The sequence below is a fragment of the Carcharodon carcharias genome, chromosome 11, assembly GCF_017639515.1.
Source record: "Carcharodon carcharias isolate sCarCar2 chromosome 11, sCarCar2.pri, whole genome shotgun sequence".
NCBI classification, from domain to species: domain Eukaryota; kingdom Metazoa; phylum Chordata; class Chondrichthyes; order Lamniformes; family Lamnidae; genus Carcharodon; species Carcharodon carcharias.
The window spans coordinates 67,161,603-67,182,183 of record NC_054477.1 but is presented as its reverse complement, the minus strand read 5'-3'; the positions used below and the strand labels follow the sequence as shown (position 1 = coordinate 67,182,183).

At 42.4% G+C, this 20,581-nt stretch overlaps 1 protein-coding gene across 1 annotated transcript in view; it reads left to right on the top strand.

The window, feature by feature from the left end:
• LOC121284081 (cytoplasmic dynein 2 heavy chain 1) overlaps positions 1-20,581 on the top strand; it is a 770,821-nt gene that overhangs the window by 322,737 nt on the left and 427,503 nt on the right. Inside the window, exons 63-65 of the mRNA XM_041199129.1 lie at positions 8,428-8,569; positions 13,540-13,649; positions 16,722-16,820. Coding sequence (XP_041055063.1) covers positions 8,428-8,569; positions 13,540-13,649; positions 16,722-16,820 — 351 coding nt within the window. The remainder of the gene's footprint in view (positions 1-8,427; positions 8,570-13,539; positions 13,650-16,721; positions 16,821-20,581) is intronic.

Genomic DNA, 20,581 nt, shown 5'->3' with positions numbered 1-20,581 from the left:
GTAGAGTGTTAATTATTTTATATTGTGATGCACAGTCATACTGACTTAATTCAATGAGATTGATCATAACTAGTGTTTCTGAATACTCAGTTATTGTAAAATAAAGCAGCTTATTGATTTTTACCAAGTCTCTTGTCTCAGCGTTAGTTTGATTTGTCTTTGGGAAAATTTAATGAACATATATGTGAAGGACAGAAATATTTGGTTCAGGTCACAGGGGCATGATTACACACCTGGGTTATGCTAATGTATGAGTAAATATATGGCAATGTGAATCAAGCTCCAGAAGAGTAAGAGGTTCAGACCAAATATGGGAATTACTAACTCCATTAACCTCAGGAAGGTATCTGTAGTAGTTACTATACTATTTGTGGTCCTCCTCCTCCTCCTTCAGGCATCATGCCCTTAAAGTGTATTGGCAACCATGGACTTCCATTGGATTGATCCATGATAATGCTTGGTAAAGTGTTGCAGTGATTTGCCATTGCCTTCTGCAGTACGGTTGACCAAGAAACTCTCACGCTCTTACCACCTGTCGTCAGGTGTATTGGAAGATTTATAGGCTGATATTCAACCTGTTTGGTCACATTATGAACACATTTTCTGTGGCCATCAAGCCCCAGAATAGGACTTGAACCTGCAGCTTCTGGCCCAGAAGTAGGGGTGCTACTACTGTGCTATAAGATTCCGCAATTTGTGGTAGCAGCCATATAAAATGAATAGACATTTAAATGCAGCATTTATTACAGTGACACTGTGACTCGCATTCTGTACCTTTCTCTAGTTTCTCTCCTGTCTCCCCTTGTGATCTTTCTGATCTCATGTTGTCTATGTGACCCACCTCTGCTCCCCTGACTGTATTGCCACTAAACTGCTGCCAACCCAGCTTCCCTTCCTGGATCCATATTAGCTGATATTGTTAATGGTTCTCTCTCTTAAGATACTGTCCCATTCTCCTTTTTAAATCTGCTGTCATCATTCCTCTCCTCAACAAAGCAGCACTTGACCGTACCATCCTTGCAACCTCCTGTCCTATCTCCAATCTCCCTTTGCTCTCTAAAATCCTCGAATACATAGAGGTCTACAGCACAGAAAAAGGCCCTCTTAAGGTGCTGTCCCATTCTCCTTTATAAATCTGCTGTCATCATTCCTCTCCTCAACAAAACAGCACTTGACCGTACCATCCTTGCAACCTCCTGTCCTATCTCCAATCTCCCTTACCTCTCTAAAGTCCTTGAATAGTCATAGGGGTCTACAGCACAGAAAAAGGCCCTTCGGCCCATCGAGTCTGCGCCGGTCAAACAAGTACCTAACTATTCAAATCTCATTTTCCAGCACCAGGCCCATAGCCTTGTATGCCATGGCATCGCAAGTGCACATCCAAATACTAATTGAATGTTATGAGGGTTTCTGCCTCTATCATCCTTTCAGGCAGTAAGTTCCAGATTCCCACCACCCTCTGGGTGAAAAAATTCTTACTTACATCCCCTCTAAACCTCCTGCCCCTTACCTTAAATATATTGCCCCTGGCTATTGACCCCTCCACCAAGGGGATATCTTCCTTCCTGTCTACCCTATCTATGTCCCTCATAATTTTATACACTTCAATCATGTCTCCTCCGCTGCAGGGAAAATAACCCCAGTCTATCCAATCTCTCCTCATAACTAAAACTCTCCAGCCCAGGCAACATCCTGGTAAATCTCCTCAGCACTCTCTCTAGTGCAATCACATCCTATAACGCAGATTCCAGAACTGCACACAATACTCTAGACTCTAGGTATGGCCTAACCAGCGTTTTATAGTTCCAGCATAACCTCCCTGCTCTAATGTTCTATGCCTTGGCTAATAAAGGCAAGTATCCCATATGCCTTCTTAACCACCTTACCTACCTGTCCCGCTACCTTAAGGGACCGATGGACATGCACACCAAGGCCCCTCTGATCCTCGGTACTTCCCAGGGTCCTACCATTTATTGTGAATTCCCGTGTCTTGTTTGTCCTGCCCAAGCGCATCACCTCACACTTATCTAGATTAAATTCCATTTGCCACTGCTCAGCCCATCTGACCAGCCTGTCTATATCCTCCTGTAATCTAAGGCTATCCTCCTCACTTTACAATCCCACCAATTTTTGTGTCACCCGTGAACTTACTGATCAACCTTTCTACATTCAAGTCTAAATCTTTTATATATACCACAAACAGTAAGGGACCCAACACCGATCCCTGTGGAACCCCAGTGGACACAGGCATCCAGTCACAAAAACACCCCTCGACCATAACCCTCTGCTTCCTGCCACTCAGCCAATTCTGGATCCAATTTGCCAACATGCCTTGGATCCCATGGATTCTTACCTTCTTTATCAGTCTCCCATGCGGGACATTATCAAAAGCCTTGCTGAGGTCCAAGTAGACTACCTCAAATGCATTGCCCTCATCTACAGATCTGGTTACCTCTTTGAAAAATTCTTTCAAATTGGTCAGATATGACCTCCCCTTAACAAAACCATGCTAACTGCCCTTGATTAATCCCTGCGTCTCCAAGTGGTAGATTAATTCTGTCCCTCAGAATTGCTTCCAATAGTTTCCCCATCACTGAGGTCAGACTGTCTGGCCTGTAGTTCCCTGGTTTATCCCTCCCTCCCTTCTTGAATAAAGGTACCACATTGGCTGTTCTCCAGTCCGCTGGTATCTCTCTGTGGCCAGAGAGGTATTGAAAATTATTGCCAGTGTCTCCACTATCTCCTCCCTTGCCTCACTCAACAGCCTGGGATATGTTTTCATCCGGGCCTGGAGATTTATCTACTTTTAAGCCTGCCTGACCACTTAGAACCTCCTCCCTTTCTATGCTAATTTCTTTAATTATATCACAGTCCTTCTGTCTGATTTCCAGATCCACGTCATCTCTCTCATTTGTGAACACCAACACAAAGTATTCATTTAAAACCCTACCTTCGTCTTCCGGCTCCACACACAAATTACTACTATAGTACTTAATGGGCTCTACTCTTTCCCTAGTTGTCCTCTTGGTCTTGATGTACTTATAAAATAACTTTGGATTTTCCTTTTATTTTACTTGCCAATGTTTTTTTCGTGCCCCCTTTTTGCTCTCCTAATTTCTCTTTAAGTTCCCTCCTCACATTCTATACTCCTCCAGGGCTTCCACTGTTTTGAGCCGTTGGCACCTGCCATAAAACTCCCTTTTTCTCTTTATCCAATCCTGTATCTCTCTCAACATTTAAGGTTCCCTGGATTTGTTGGTCCCACCCTTTGTCTTTACTAGAATATGTTGGCCCTGTACTCTCCCTGTTTCCTTCTTGAATGAGCCCCAATGGTCTGACGCAGATTTACCTAAAAGTAGCTGCTCCCAGTCCACTCTGGCCAAATCATACCTGATCTTATTAAAATCGGCCTTTCCCCAATTTAGAACTCTAATTTCTGGCCCATCCTTGTTCTTTTCCATAACAACCTTGAATCTAACGGAGTTATGATCACTATCTGCAAAATGTTCCCCCACTGATACCTCTACCACTTTCCTGGTTTCATTCCCTAAAATTAATTCCAGGACCGCCCCCTCTCTGAAAAGAGCTTCAATGTCCTGGCTTAAAAAGCTCTGCAGGTTGCATATTAAGGATTCTGCTCCCTCTAAACCTATCACACTATGACTAATCTAGTTAATGTTGGGGAAGTTGAAAACCCCCACTATTACTACCCCACTTTTTTTAAACTTCTCTGAAATTTGCCTACATATCTGCTCTTCTAATTCTCTCTGACTGTTTGGGGGCTTGTTGAATGTGCTGTTGTTTCTTAAATCTCTGTCCACCTTTCCCCAAACTCCATGTTTAAATCCTTTCAATTTGGTTTCTACCCCTGCCATTATACCAAGACTGCTCTTATCAAAGTTACAAATGGCATCCTATCTGATTCTGGCAAAGGTAAAAATCCCTCATCCTTCTTGACTAGTCTGCAGCCTTTAACAAGATTGACTATGTTATCCTGTCCCAACTCCTCTCTAACATCACCCATTTGGCTGGGACTACACTCACCTTGTTCCATTCGTATCCATCTGATTGTAGCCATATGCAATATTTTCTCTTTCTGCTCCTGCACTGTTACCTCTGGTATTTCCCAAGGATCTGTTCTTGGCCACCTCCTATTTCTCATCTGTATAATGCCCCATTAGCAATATTATCTGAAAGCACAGCATTAGTTTTCATATGTATGCTATTGACACCCAGCCGTACCTCTCCTGACTCCTCACTGTTGTTAAATGATCAGACTGCTTATCTGACATCCAGTACTGCATGCCCTTTTTCGTGCCAAGTCTTGTTCACCCGTCACCCCTGTGCTTGTCAACTCCTCATCTCTGCAATCTCCTCCAGCCCCACAGTTCTTTGAGATACCTGTGTTCCTCCAATTCTGTCCCCTTGAGCATCCTCAATTGTAATTGCTCCACTTGTGGTAACCATGCTTTCAGCTGCCAAGGCCTTCAGCTCTGAAATACCCTTCCGAGACATCTCTGTCTTGCTTTCTTTCTTTAAAACTTTCCTAAAAAGCCGCCTCTTTCACCAAACTTTTGGCCATCTTGCTTAATATCTCCTTATGCGGCTTGGTGTCATACTTTTTAATCATGCCTCTGTTAAGTGACTTGGGACATTTAATTACGTTAAAAGCACCAAATATTCAAACTGATGTTGTTATCATCATTGAATCCCCCACTATCTTTATGCTGGGGGTCATCATTGACCAGAAATTTAACTGTACCAGTCACATAAGTACTGTGGCTATAAGACCTGGTCAAGAAATTTCATTTTCTGCAGACAGTGACTCATCTTCCGACTCCACAAAAACTTTTCACAACCTAGAAGTCACAAACCAGTAGGGGGATAGAATACTCTCTCCTTGCCTGTATGAGTGCAGCTCCATAAGCATTCAAAAAAGCTCAACACCAACTGGAACAAAGTATCCATTTGATTGGCACCTCCCCCACCATCTTAAAAATTCACCCCTCCACCTTGACAATGTGGCTGCAGAGTGCACCATTTACAAGATGCAACGCAGCGACTCACCAAGATGTCTTCAACAACTCCTTCCGAACTTGCAACCTGTACCACCTAGCAGGACAAGGTCCACAGACACAGGAATATCGCCACCTCCAATTTTGCCTCCAAGCCACATACAATCCTGACCTGAAAGTATATCACTGCTCCTTCAATGTTATTGAATCAAAATCATGGAACTTTCTATCTCGCAGCACTGTGGGAATACATTCACTACAAGGACTAGAGGAGTCAAAAGAAGGGCACCTTTTCAAGGGCAGTTAAGGATACCATCAATACCCATATCCTGTGAATAAGTAACAAAAAATAAACACATTAATGCCAGAAAACAATCGAATCAGTGGCATCTAAAAAAGGTACAAATTAATCAGATAAGCTGAAACTATTTGTTAGCTAATACATTAGAACCCTGCGCAGTTGTCAAAATTAGGATTGGTATCAGCATAGATTTTTGTTTAAATAAATCTCAATAATTTTAATAAATTTAACAGATTTAAAATGTACCTTTTAAATTGATTTGAAGACAAAGAGGTTGGCTTGGGCTGTATAATAGGCTGGATGTATGCACACACTTTTGACTGGAAGTCTGAAACCCACATATTGGGAAGGACAAACGAGGTATCCTTAACCTATTACAGAAGCAGCTGTTACTCCCTTCACATATGGAAATATGAAGCCTAAAGCCTGGTTCAGGCCTCCACTGCAACACTGGTTTACCCTGAAGCCTGGCTGGCTGCCTCTGGGAAAATTGATCCTAAACATTGCCTATATTTAAAAAAAAAAGTTTAAGGACAGTCACCATCCAAATCACTGATGGTTCCAGTCCCATGATCCCAGGCCCTTACTTTGACCTCTGATCTCCCCCTCTCATTCCCCATCAGCAGTCACCATTTTAAAGTCTTACATTCTGTCCAATTTTACAGTTTTATTATTAATTCTTATTTCCATGTTATAATGAAAACGATCTATATAAACTTGTGCTGTAATTACATTATTCCTGCAATGCTGGTACTACAGTGTGACAAGTTTACAAGATAATTACAGATCAAGGCCAATCATCTCATGTTAGTTTATTAATCCAGGAGCGTCCTACAATTTTCATGTTGTAACATATAATTGTTTTTTAAGGCTTTAGCCTCTATTGCAAATGTTGATCATTCTCTTCTTAAAGGAAAGCCTCCTGATGTTAGCCCTAAAGTTAACTATAGTTTGAACATACATCATGCCTTATTCCCACAATTCAATTTAAATTACACTTGCATATTATTTACTATTTTAAACACCTCATGATCACCTTTTAAGGCATCACTTTTCCAGGCTGAAATGCCCATCTCTCTAGTTTTTTTTCATATCTCAAGGGGATCAGCCCATGAAAGCTCACCTGAAGGATATATACATCAGGAATTTAGATGCACAAATCAGAGGTCTCGGCAGAGTTTTTTTGTCCCATTATTAACCTGTGCATCCAAATTCCCTGTGGGAAAATCCTTGCATGGGGAGTGGGGTTGGGGGTGGGGGTGGGGGTGGGGGGCAGCTTTGCAAAATTATTACTTTTAACTAGCATTGGTGTGAAGCAAAATATTTTTCAACAAATGTAAAATTGGGTAAAGTTACCCTAAGCTTCTAGACAACTTGTGACTCAGTAAATACAGTTTATATGTGGGATAAATATGCTTTTTTGTCTAGGATAGGAGTATATTTACAAATCGTGAATTCAACTACCTCCAATGCTACGTAACTTCACTGAAGCCTCATGCATGCTTTTGTCACCTCTGGACTGCACCTCATCAATGCTTTCTTGATCAGCCTACTGAGCTTCATCCTATATAAACTCTTAACTCATTCAGCACCGTGCCATGTGCACTTGCTATTAAGTGCTCCTTTACCTTTCGCCCTGTTGTTGATCTTCGTTGGATCTCTGGACCCAGTGCATTTACTTCATTGTTTAGGAATCATTTTATGACCTCCTCTAACCCAAAAAGACGCAACCTGCACACTTTGCTCTTCTGATTTTGGTTAACTATATATCCAGTACTTCTCCATGCTGCACCATCAGTGGTAGAACCTTCAGCCATCATGCCCCCTCAGTCCAGAATTATCTTTGTTTTAAACTCTTGGCATTATGACATCTTTTGATATCTATCTGTAGTGCCTTTCTCAATACCTGCTTCTTGAATCATTTCTTGGCCATTTCCCCAGTGAAGTGCTTTGGGTCATTTCACTACTTTAAAGGTATATCAAAGTGCATTATTAAAAGTGGCATCCATACAGTGCATTGAGCTATTTAAATATTTGCCAACTTCCCAACGGTCTGCAATTTCAGATTGTCAAAATAGATATCACATTTTTCATTGCAAGTGGCAGACAAGGATCAGGTTTGATTTTCTATAAAATTCTAGTGATGTCTTAAGTAATGCTATCTATGTTGGGGAGATGGTGGTTTAGTGGTAATGCTGCTGGACTAGTATTCCTGAGATCCAAGCTAATTCTCTGGGGACATGGGCACATATCTCACCACAGCAACTGGTGGAATTTAAATTCAATTAATAAATCTGGAAGATAAAGCTGAAACCATCATTGATTTTTGTAAAAAATATCATCTGTTCTTTCGGGAAGGAAATCTGCCATCCTTACCTGGTCTGACCTACATGTGACTCCAGAACCACAGTAATGAGGTTGACTCTTAACTGCCCTCTGAAATGACCTAGCAAGGTCTGTTCAAGGGCAACTAGGGATGGACAATAAATGCTGGCAGCAATCCCCACATCCCATGAAAGAATAAAGAACAATCTATTAGGGTGTTAACTTGGTGTAGACAATTTAAAAATGGTTTGTCAAAAAGGTTTTTTTTAAAACTAACTAGAAATCTCATAGGTTTGATTTGGCAGGTCCCCCCAATAACTCTCAAGTAGATCCACAACATGATCTGACACTGAATTGTACAAACCGCAAAGGTCCTGGATTTGATAACTAACTGGCTTAAATACAACTTTAGCTGATTTTGACCCTGGCAGCAATAGGGTTACTTGAATTAGCTTCAGGATTGCTGGGCTGAGAAGAGAAAAAAAATCCCGATTGATTTCCAGTGAACCACGGCTTACAATTGCTTCTGTACAAAAGCCTTATGAAAATGGTATGGGCTGAGCTGTGATTTCACACTCTACCAACCCCTCCACCAAGCGGTTTCCTGGTTTGCGTGTCAAGTATTCTGACGATACTCAATATCTCGGATCACCCCTGAAGAATGACCATTTGGACCATGTGCCAGAGAGTTTTCAGTAGCTTTAGAATGGTACCTTCAGGAGGATAAGAGAAAGGAAGAAAATAGAAAATGAATTATCCATTGCCTTTCTTCTTTAATTTTTCTAGGTAGCAGAAATCACAGAAGAGTTAAATACTTTACCGAAGAGAGCACAACTGGCTGCTGCTTTTATTACCTATCTGTCTGCCGCTCCAGAAGATCAGAGAAAAGCCAGTTTGGAGGAATGGATGAAATCATCAGGCCTGCAAAGTGAATATAATATATATTTTTATTAAATTTGTCTGGTGGCGGTACAATCTGCTGAAGTACATTCTGGTGTGCTTTCCTCTGTTACACTAGACAAGAGGTTGCTTTTCATATTTCACTTGCATTTAACATTATTTAAGAAACCAGAAGAAATAGAATAGATTGTCTATTTGTTTTGTGAACTAGCTTTCTACATTTTAGAACTTTGGGTTTTCAAAGTAATTGTTCAGAATTAGAACAGAATTACATATTGTTGTAAAATTATACTGTTATGGTGTTTTTAATTAACTTGGGGACTGCGACAAAGATTTTATTCATTAGCAAGTAAATTTACCAGTTCTATTGTGGTAGTTGGTATGAATATTGTGCTTTTTCACATTTAGGTAGATGAGACTTTAGGCACATGGTCTGCGGATTGTATTAGAACACGAAAATAGGCTTATTTTACTGATAATATTATCTTGGGTGCAAAGCGTTCTTCATGACCATAAACATTTTCTAATGAAGGGAATCTGTGCCTGAATACCTGCAACTCTGCTCTGCTTCAGTAACTGTGGAAATCATAATCTGCTACCAATCTTGGTTAACATCCAGTGGAGCATCTGTTTCATCAGCACTGCTTGTCCAGCTTTCAAATATCAGCTCTTTCTTGATATTTATATTAATGATCTAGATAGGGGGTAAGGGCACAATTTCAAAATGTGCAGTTGATAGAAACCTTGGAAATATTGTGAATAGTAAGGAGGGTAGTGATAGACTTCAAAATGACTTGGACAGGCTAATGGAATGGGCAGAAAAATGGCAGATGAAATCTAAAGAAGAGAAATGTGAAGTGAAACATTTTGGTAGGACGAATGGGGGGAAGCAATACATTGTAAAATGTACAATTCTAAATGGAACCCAGAAATAGAAAGACCTCAACGTATATGTGCACAAATCGTTGAAAGCGGCAGGGCAGGTTGAGAAAGTAGTTAAAAAGGCACATCGGATCCTGGACTTATGAATAGAGTACAAATACAATGACGTTATTATGAACCTTTATAAAATAGTGGTTCAGCCTCAACTAGCATATTGTGTCCAACCCTAGACACTGTACTTTCGGCAAAAGCTTCAGTGAGCAGAAAAGATCCATGAGAATGGCTCCAGGGATGAGAGACTTCTATAATGTGGATAGATTAGAGAAGCTGGCTTTGTCCTCCTTACGGAAGAGAAGGTTGAGAGGAGATTTGATTGAAGTGTTCAAATCCATGAGGGACCTGGACAGAGTAGCTAGGGAGAAACTGTTCCCATTTGTGGATGAATTGAGAATCAGAGACACTGATTTAAGGGGGTTTGGCAAAAAAAACCAGTGATGACCTAAGGAAAAACTTGTTTACACAGTGTTTCAGGCCTGGAATGCACTGCCCAAGACTGTGGTGAAGGCAGATTCAAATGTAGCTTTCTGAAAGGACTGCTTAAGTACCTGAGAAGAAAAAAGGATAGGACAGTGGGTCAAGCTGATTCGCTCTTGCAGAGAGCCAGCACAATTATGATAGGCTTAATGACCTCCTTTTGTTCTATGACCATTCTATGCTTCTATTCTATGAACTCCTCTACGATGGTGGATCTTGTTACAAAGTTAATAGGGCATATGTTGGGAATCATGCATCAGCATGAAATGTAGATGAAGCCATAAGTTTAAAAAATTATGAATGATTTTGAAATAGTAAAGAAGGAGAGATTGTTTCTACAATTGTCACTGACAAGATTTAAGGAGACTGACGAAAGAACAAGAAGTGTCAAGAGAAAAGTTTTTATAAAGTTAGATGTGATCTGGAATTCATTGCCTGGAAAACATTCTGGAAGCAGATTCAACAGACACTTTCAAAAGGGAATTGGATAAGTGCTTAGAGGAAAAAGATTTGTAGAACAATGAGGCAAGACCAGGATGGTGGGATTAGTTAGATAATCCACCATAGAGCTGGCACAGGCATAATAGGTTGAAAAGCCTCCTTCTGTGCTTTTTTAAATTATTCTTTCATGGGATGTAGCTGTTGCTGGCTAGACTAGCATTTATTGACCATCCCTAATTGCCCTTGAGAAGATGGTGGTGAGCTACTTTCATGAACCGCTGCAGCCCATGTGGTGTAGCTGCACCCATAGTGCGGTTAGGAAGGGAGTTCCAGGATTTTGACCCAGCGACAGTGAAGGAACAGCAATATAGTTCCAAGTGAGGATGGTGTATGGCTTGCAAGGGAACTTGCAGTTGGTGGTGCTTCCATCTGCTGCCCTTGTTCTTCGAGGTGGTAGAGGTCACATATTTGGAAGGTGCTGTCAAAGGAGCTTCAGTGAGTTGCTGCATCTTGTAGATTGTACACACTGCCACGGTGTGTTGGTGGCGGAGGTAGTGAATGTTGAAGGTGGTGGATGGGGTGCCAGTCAAGTGGGCTGCTTTGTCCTGGTTGGTGTTGAGCTTCTTGAGTGTTGTTCGAGTTGCTCTCATCCAGGCAGGTAGAGAGTACTCATCCAGGCAGGTAGAGAGTACTCATCCAGGCAGGTAGAGAGTATTCCATCACACCTCTGACTTGTGCCTGTAAATGGTGGACAGGCTTTAGGGGTCAGGAGGTAAGTTACCCCCTGCAGAATTCCCAGCCCCTGATCTGCTCTTGTAGCCACAGTATTTATGTGGCTGGTGCAGTTCAGTTTGTGGTCATTGGTAACCCCCAAGATGTTGATAGAGATTCAACATTGGTAATGCCGTTGAATGCCAAGGGGAGACCATTGGATTCTCTCTTGTTGGAGATGGTCAGAGCCCGACACTTGTGTGGTGCAAATATTATTTGTCATTTATCAGCCAAGCCTAATTGCTGTCCAGGTCTTATTGCATATGGACAATGATTGCTTCAGTATTTGAGTTGCGAGTGATGCTGAACATTGTGCAAACATCAGCAAATGTCCCATTTCTGACCATATGATAGAAAGAAGGTCATTGATGAAGCAGCTGAAGATGGTTGGGCCTAGGACACTACCCTGAGGAATTCCTGCAGTGGTGTTCAGGAACTGAGATGATTCACCTCCAACAACCACAACCATTTTCCTTTGTGCTCGGTATGACTCCAGCCAGTGGAGAATTTTTCCCCCCGATTCCCATTAACTCAAGTTTTGCTAGAGCTTCGTGATGCCACAAGTTCTGTGTGGTAGTCACTCCTACAAATGCCGTGATGGACTGATGCTTCTGTGACAGGTAGATTGGTGAGGATGAGGTCAAGTAAGTTTTCCCCTTTTATTGGCTCCCTTACCACCTGCCACAGGCCCAGTGTAGCAGCTATGCCCTTTAGGATTCGGCCAGCTTCATTAGTAGTGCTCCCGAGCCACTCTTGCCGATGGACATTGAAGTCCCCCACCCAGAGTACATTCTGTGCTCTTTCCACCCTCATTGCTTCCTCGAAGTGATGTTCAACATGGAGAAATACTGATTCATCAGCTGATGGGAGTGCGGTAGATGGTAACCAGCAGGAGGTTTCCTTGTCCATGTTTGACCTGAGGCGACAAGACTTTAAGCGGTCTGGAGTCAATGTTGTGGACTCCCAGGAGAACTCCCTCTCTACTGTATACCACTGTGTCACCACCTTTAGTGAGTCTGCCCAATTGTTGGGACAGGATGGTGAGACTGGTGTTTGGAACATTGTCTCTAAGGTATGATTCTGTGAATATCACTATGTCAGGCTGTTGCCTACTCAGTGGGACAGCTCTCCCAATTTTGGCACAAGCACCCAGCTGTTAGTAAGGCAGACTTTGCAGGGTTGACAGGGCTGGGTGTGCTGTAGTAATTTCTGACACCTAGATTGATGCAGGTCCTTCCGGTTTCATTCCTTTCGCTCTATCATTATAAGAATCCAAGTACCAGATGAGGTTAAATGGGCAGAATTTTACGCGACACCGCTGGTGGTTTTGCAGGTGGGGACTGGGCAGTAAAATTCCTCGGGTGGTCTTCACACCTCCTACCCGACTTTCCCTGACCTGCCTGCAATTTTTCAGGGAGCAGGTGAGGCCTAGGGCAGCCCACCTGAATTCGCTCCAACTGAAGCCCTTATGTGGCCAAGAAGACCATTTAAGGGCTGCTTCCTACCTTGTCGCAATTCTAAGGCCAGAGGGAGGAGATTATGAACACTGCAGAAACCCAGCAGGTTAGCCTGCTCAGCCTTGGGCATAAAAGCAGGAGAGTGCCTCCCTCTTGGGCCCCTGTTATTCATTGGGGCACCCCCAACCCCAGGTCCCTCCTATCCCCCTGGCCTTTCCAACATGACCCCTCAACACTTGGGACACCCCCAGCATCCCTCCTCCTGTTCCCAACATGTGCCCCCTGCAGCTACCTGATCCCAGTTTCCTGGCACTTAAGACTTGTGGGACTGCATGTAGTCCCATCAGTGGCCACTGCTCCTGAAGGTGCATTTTGGGACTACAGAGCTACCAGCCAATCTGATTGGCTGGCAGATCTCTGAGTTGGGACTTCCTCCTGTGTGAAGGCAGAAATCCCATCTCCGGCCAATCCACAGAACACTAAATGGCTGCGGGGCTGCTGACATCAGCAGGTTTGCATTCCCCGCCGATTTGTCCCGCCATCCGAAAAATGCTAGCCAGCAATATGTACTACACATTTTGTGAAGACAATAATCTCTGGTAAAACTAGGGCAGCAATGGTGAGCAATTATTTATTTCTTTGCTATACTTTCTGGCAGAGAAGAGCTCAAAAGTTCTAAATTATATGTAGCTAGAAGAAAATAGCAGCTGGAAGGGAAGGGGAAGAAATATTTGTTGGTGGCATTGTGCTGCAAATGGTGAAAATGGTAGAGGATGATTCCTTGAATGTGAAGGCTGGTGATTTGAAGCCAATATGGTTCTGGGAAAGAGGGGAAGTGAGAGGGTGGAAATGTGGGAAATGAGGCAAATCGTTGTCTGCAGATTTGTAATTACCTTGACATTTGTTTGAGCAGAATTTGATCTACGTCATTTTCTCTACACTGAAAGTGAGCAATTGATTTGGAAGAGCGAAGGATTACCTTCTGATGACCTGTCTGTGGAAAATGCTCTTGTCATCTTGCAGGTAATTTAACTCACTTATCTTTCCTTACTGCACACATTATTAATATGTTCTAAACAGACATGTGTCTTGTATGCTTTTTTTATTTGATGCGCTTATTCAGAATTTTTGAAAGGCTTTTTTTCATTGTTATGAGGATATGCTTTTTTTTAAAAGATGCAATTTCTAATTCTTTTTCTGGCTGGATTTAAAAAAAAAAATTAAACTGTAATCATATTAAGACAATGGAGGATGGCCAGCCAGCTGCAATATGCAAACTTGCATTCCACCAAGTGGGATGAAAAGGAATAGAAACTCAAACCCCCTGGGAAGTGTGAAAGATGCCATCTCACATTGGCTTTTACACTATTCTGAAACTTTTCAAAGGTTTCTAAGATGAGACATCAAAATGTAATTACATGTTATGAAAATAGTCATGGCAGCAGACATGGCTTAATCAAATTCCTCGGGAATAAACAGCCAGCAGCACTTTAAGAACAAGCCAGAGAGTCGGAGGTCAGAATGCTGTACTGAAAGGCTGCAAAGAAGCTATCTCTCTATCAAAAGCATTGTGCTCAGATTTGCAAAGTAACCATCCTGAGAAGAGGAAATCTACTGCAAACCGAAATCTTTTGAGCATAAAACATGGAAATCAGCTCTATCCAACTACACCATGGAAGAAACGTGGAATCGTTGCATCGAGATCAGCCAAAGGATAGCTAACCATGTACTGTTCTGTTTTAGCTTCTTCGCAAACTGTAAAATAAAATCTTTAAGCCTATCCCCTTATTCTACCATTAATGCTACCGTGTGTCTGGGCGCAGGGAATGTGTGTGATGTATGAGTGTTGGTAGCAATTTACTTAGTTTCGTTTTAATTCAGGGAGTAGTTTCAATAAGCTTATCTTCTTTGTTTAAACTCAGAAAACCTGCCCAACTAGTTCTTTGTTATTTGAAAGAGTATGTAGTGGGTCTCCTGCAGTATTGGTTAAACATATCGTCTCTTTGACTGACTGTTTCTAGTCAGTAGTAAAAGTTAGCATCCATGTGTAGCATCATGTCTTCTGAGCCCATTTATTCAGTTCTTGTTAGCTTACTAAAGGTATACGTGATATAAAATGTATTGCATTATTTAATTTGTACCTTCATTAATTAAACTTGTTTTCTTCATCAATGCAGAGAACCAAATGAAAAAATATTTCAAAAATGCAAAAGAATAATTTGAACGTTTTTTATGAATTGCTCATTAGTTTTTGTTCTTAGGTTAAAATTTACCCAATGCATTTTTAAATTATCGCATTCAGTAGAAATAGGATGGTTGGGTAGGGGGAGCCACATTTTAACTGCTCACTGAAGTTAAGAGGCCAATGTGCTGGACAGAAACAGGTAGATGCCTTTTGAGTTAATGCAAATCAGGTTTCTTGGTCCTATAATGTCAATGGGACCCCAATTCCATTTTAACCCAAGTAATACCGTCCACTCCTGCCCACTGGCCAGATACCACTTTTTGAATGTTTCGGGCAGCAAGGTACGTGCAGCTGAGGCCCAGAGTAAAATAATCTGGTCTCAAACTTAGGTCTGCTAGTCCAGTTTTCACCTACCTCGATCCTCAAACTCTCATGCCTAAAACACACTGGGGGTTAAAAGTTATGTAAATTTCTTGAAAGTCAGGTACTGACAGTGATACAAAACCCAGATAGTTGTGCATTGTGCAAAACATGTTACAATACAGGCATTTATACACATAAATGCCACAATAAAAATCAACTTTTACTATCAGCTTAATATTTTTAAATAAAATATTGTTTATTTGTATCTATTCACTACTATTGGATGGGGCCTAGTGTTATTTATAATAAGGAAGGTTATTGAGTTATATATGCAAAATATTTAATCCAGCAGTCAATGGTAAAATGAAATTATTTTTACTGGATTATTCATTGTTCTGCTTTGTATTTTGGAATGTTATTTCTGCATTAGTTCATATTTTTATTTGGTTTATATTAATGCCAATCATATTTTAATTTATTTTTCCATCATTCACTACTTCACAAATAGATCAATGGGTTGAACATCAGGATAGGAACTCATTGTGCTTGCGATCTTTTTTGTTTTCTTCTATTTCCTTTGTAAAGTCTATTATCCGTGTGATCTTGCTTATCTTACGCCACTATGTTCATGTGAAATAGTCTGAATATTGTCATTCCATATGTGAATGCCATACTTCCTGCGTAACAAATCCAATTTGTACATGTTATAAAAGCTGACACTACCTCTTATTGGTAATAGCCATAGAATTACGTGACCCAGTAAATTCACCAAATGGAACTGACTTCATTTTGTGTTGTAGTATGGGACTGCAACAGTTGCAGAATTCTAATGTCTGCTGACGGATGTGTGCAGCTTTACAATATTTTACAATAGTTTCATGTATTTTAAAAATAAAAATGTAACTTTGGAGTATAATTTCTTGCTACTTGAACTTTCAAATCAGTCTCATTAAATTAATGCTTAGGCATTAACTTTGTCTTGAAAGTATCATGTCAGATTATGTAAAATTTGTAAGGCCCTTCATACTTTCTGAGCTATTAGCGAACATTAATTAGGAGCAAACTTCCCACACTTAATTTTCAGATATCTTATTTTATGCTTCATGGCATTAATTACATCATGTGGAAGGCAATGATGCTGATAAATCTTAAGTACAGAGCATTATAGCCTGCTAAGATTATTGGCCAATTTTAGTTATTTTTGGTTTTTCCATCATGATCTTTATTTTTAAAGAAAATATAGCTCAAGAATGTAGAAGGCATGGTATTTATCAGTGAATCATTCAAACAGACTATGAATTTTCACATGTTAGTTGATGAAATATTTAGAAGATGGCTTTAAAATGCCTTCTTCATTTTACATTTCTAATTTTGTTGGATGGTCAATCTTGTAGCAGAAAGAGGGAAAAACTGCAGGGATAATTTCTATGGTGATTTTTAGCACATGGATTTGCATTCTGTATTGAATATGTGTGCAAAAATGTATGTGTATTTTCTTTTCTATTACAGAACACATTTCTGATCACTTGATTTTTTTTTCCTTTTAGAGTCGTATATGCCCATTCTTAATAGACCCTTCTTCACGTGCCACAGAATGGTTAAAGAGTCACTTGAAGGAGGCACGCTTAGAAGTCATTAACCAACAGGTATTAATTCCTGCAGCAGCTACAGTTAATTATCTTACGTAGTGAATAGGAAGTAGAATAACACTATGAGCTGGATTTCATGCTCCCTCACCACCAGGTTTGAAGACAGGAGGGGCACATAAAATCCAACAGGTGGCCACCTACCCTCTCACCTCTGACCTGTTTGAAATTTTACGTGGTTACAGAACTGGGGTCAAGAGGCCTGCTTATTTTGGGGCCTATTGAGGCCCTTATGTGGCCAATTAATGGCCACTTAAGGTCCTCTTCCCGCCCCGTCAGTATTTTCCCTGTGGCAGAAGGGAGGCTGACACCATACCTGAAGCCCAGCTGGTTTATGGAAGCAGTGGGGGTGTGAGGACTTCCTTTGTGGGCCCCTTGGTAGCATCAGAGCAATCTCAGGCCATTTCCCCTTTTAACCCCTCCCCTGGCCTCTTGACCCCAGTTCCCTAACCCTCTCACCCCCTCCCCCTTTACTTAGTTCCCCTGACCCAGGACTTAACTGCGCTTCTCAGTGTGGTGGGATTGCGTGTCGACCCAGCAATGGCCACTGCTGCTGGCTGGCATTACTGGGGCTACAGAGTTGACGGCCATCTCCTACGAAAAGGGCAGAATTCTTGCCTTAAAGCAATTAGTGCTGCTCCTAGCGTTAAATTGCTGTGGGGCAGCTGCTGGGGTCATGGGTGGACTCCACACCCCGGCACTTTAGCCAGAGACCATGGCACCCCATAAAATACAGCCCTACATTTCAGTGGAGAAAACACTTTTTGAATATGTCAGATCTCACTCCTTGTTCTTTATGATACTATCAATTAAAAATGGTGTTGCACGCTGTTCCATATTAAAATACTTTAAGTATTTACTTGTTAGTGTCATTATTACTGTTGGCTAACATCCAACAGTTGGCCCATTGGGCAAAATTTTAAGAGTCAGCAGGGAATGCATCCATGCTAATGCCAGCTGAACTGCAACCATTTAATATTCCAGGGAGCTAATTGGCTGGAGGTGAGATTTCCACGCATCACGCAGGAGGAAGTCCTGCCCCAGAGAGCTGCCAGCCAAATTGATTGGTTGACAGCACTGTAGCCCTTGTGCTGGGACTACACGCAGTCTCCAGATTCATCGAATTCCTGCTGATTTAGGAGCCAGGATGGACGTAAAGTGCGGAGGTCTCAGAGCAGGGATGGGGTGGGGGGGCTTGGGGCAGGGAAGGTTGGGGGTGGAAGGGGGGGCCTCCAGTGTGTATGCAGTTCGGCCTCCATACTTAAGAAGGGTGTACTTGCATTGGAGGTGGTCACTAAAGGTTCACTAACTTGGTCCCTGGGATGGTAGAGTTGTCCTATGATGAGAGGCTGAGTAAATTAGGCCTATGTTCTCGAGTTTAGAAGAATGAGAAGTGATCTCAATGAAACATACAAGACTCCTAAGGGGCTCGATAGGTTGTTTCTGCTGGTCAGGGAATCTAAAACATGGGCAAAGGTTTAAAGGGCTGATCATTTAGGACTGAGATGAGGAGAAATTTATTCACTGAGTTGTGAATCTTTGGAATTCTCTACCTCAGAGCATTGTGGATGCACCATCATTGAATATATTTAAGGCTGACATAAACAGATCTTTGGTCTCACAAGGAGCCAAGAGATATTGGGTACAAGCAGAAAAGTGGAGTTGAAACCCAAGATCAGCTTTGATTGTATTGAATGGCAGAGCAGGCTTGACAGGGCATATGTCTACTCCTCCTATTTCTTGTCTCAATAGAAGGCCAAGTACGGAGAGAGCACCCGGTGGGGCTTTGTGTGAGGGGAGGAGAAAAGATCTTGTCTGATGTGGAAAGTGGACCAGTGAGGGAGGTGGCTCCTTCCTCCCTCAGACCAGAGTAGGGTGATCTGTTGGTCTTCCTACCCCTGTCCTTGAACTCTTGCTGGGCTCAAAATTGAGACTGGGTGGGAAGTGGCCATTAAAGGGTCTCAATTGGGGTAAGAATAGGTGGACTGCCCTAGGCCCTGCACAGATTGGGCAAGTGGGAGGACAACGGGAAGACAACTCGGGGAATTTTACTGGTCACCCTGCCTCCAAACCCCATTGTGGGCACTCGTAAAATTCTGCCAAATGTCTTTATTATTTCTGGGTAGAAACCTATTTACATGAAGGAGAGGAAATTTATTGTTGAGAATTGCTTCAAGGCACGAATTTTTAGGATGGCAATATTTCCAATCCTGCAAATCGAAGAGTGATCAGTGAACACATTGCTGCTGATACTGGCTGCCCCACATCCATTTACTGCTTCAATGAGTATTAATTCATTGGAGATGAGGCTTCCACCCTTCACATGGTAGGAGTGCTGTTAGGAAGGGTTTTCCAGGATTTTGGTCCAGTGACAAAGAAGGAATTGAGGTATAGTTCCAAATCAGGAATTGGAGGGGAACCAGCAAGTGCTAGTGTTCCCATGCATCTGCTGCCCTTGTCCTTCTAGGTGATAGAAAGGTGTTTGGAAGGTGCTGGCGAAGGAGTCTTGATGAGTTGCCGTAGTGCATCTTTGAAGAGAAAAACAGAGAGCGGAATCGTCCCAGATTTGCTGTATTGTCTAAATCCCCAAATTGCCGAAAAGGGATGAACAATTTCTCCGTTCCGCCAGGGTAAGTCATTCTTCTCAACTCTCACAATCGCAAATCCGTCACATATTCACAGGGGTCTCACGCACCGCCGATTCAAGGGACATCACCATTCACACACTCTCACACAACTTCATTGTCCTCATCCCATCCATGGGACCACTCACCACCCACACATGCCAAGTATACTTATCATCTGGCCCAGCAGGCATCCTTCTTACATTCTCTCTCCATCTCTATTCATGCAGGACAAGCTAGTACACAACAAGAGGGAGAGGCTGCAGACTGGTGAAGGAATGCCTGAAATCAAAGTCCTCACAAACTTTGAAACAGAACCATCCAGCTGGCCGGCGAGGATCTGGACTGTTCCTGTGCTGACGGTGAGGTTAGCAGTGCTCTACCAAGTTAGGATCCAGCAGTGCAACATCCATCAGACAACCATACTGTGAGTGAGTTCCCCTGTTTCATAGTCCCCTGCCATGCACTAATTATCTCTCCTTGCTTTTGCAGGAAACAGCTGATGGTGTCCACGACCCAGGGCCTCCAAACAAGCCCCAAAGAAAACTCTGAAGAGGAATCTGAAGGCGCCTTCACTGAAGACCCATCACAACGCTCACCCACACCCTCCACCAGCATGGAGACAAGCACCTCGGTGATACCTAGCTTTAGAGTAGCCTCAGGATCACAACCTGGTGAGCATATCATACTGTCTGATCCACAGCAGGCAGCGGCAGGGACTTCCTAGGTGTCCGGCTCCTGGAGGAATATTGGAGGCCAGAAATCTGCTGAGTCTGAGTCAGATGATGAGCCTCTGAACTTGGTTATGTCTCAGTTGCTGAAGCTGCAAAGGCAAACTCGGGAACATCAGGAAGGGATTTCTGCTGCACTCCTCACATTGCAAGGCACGATGGGGGAGTCTGTCTGCCTTCAGGCTGAGGTGATAGCGCCGGTATGCCAAGGTCATCACTGGTAGGATAGCGGCTGCCATGGAGACCTTGATCCAGGACATCAGTCCTCCATTGCTCAGTGGGCTGAATTCCATTGCTGATGCCACAGTTGGCCTCCAACAGTATTTATGCGAGAGGGGTGCGGGGCAGCTAGATCTTACTCCACTATCCCTCCACCTCAAAAGGTCAGCCAGGGGCCATCGGGCAC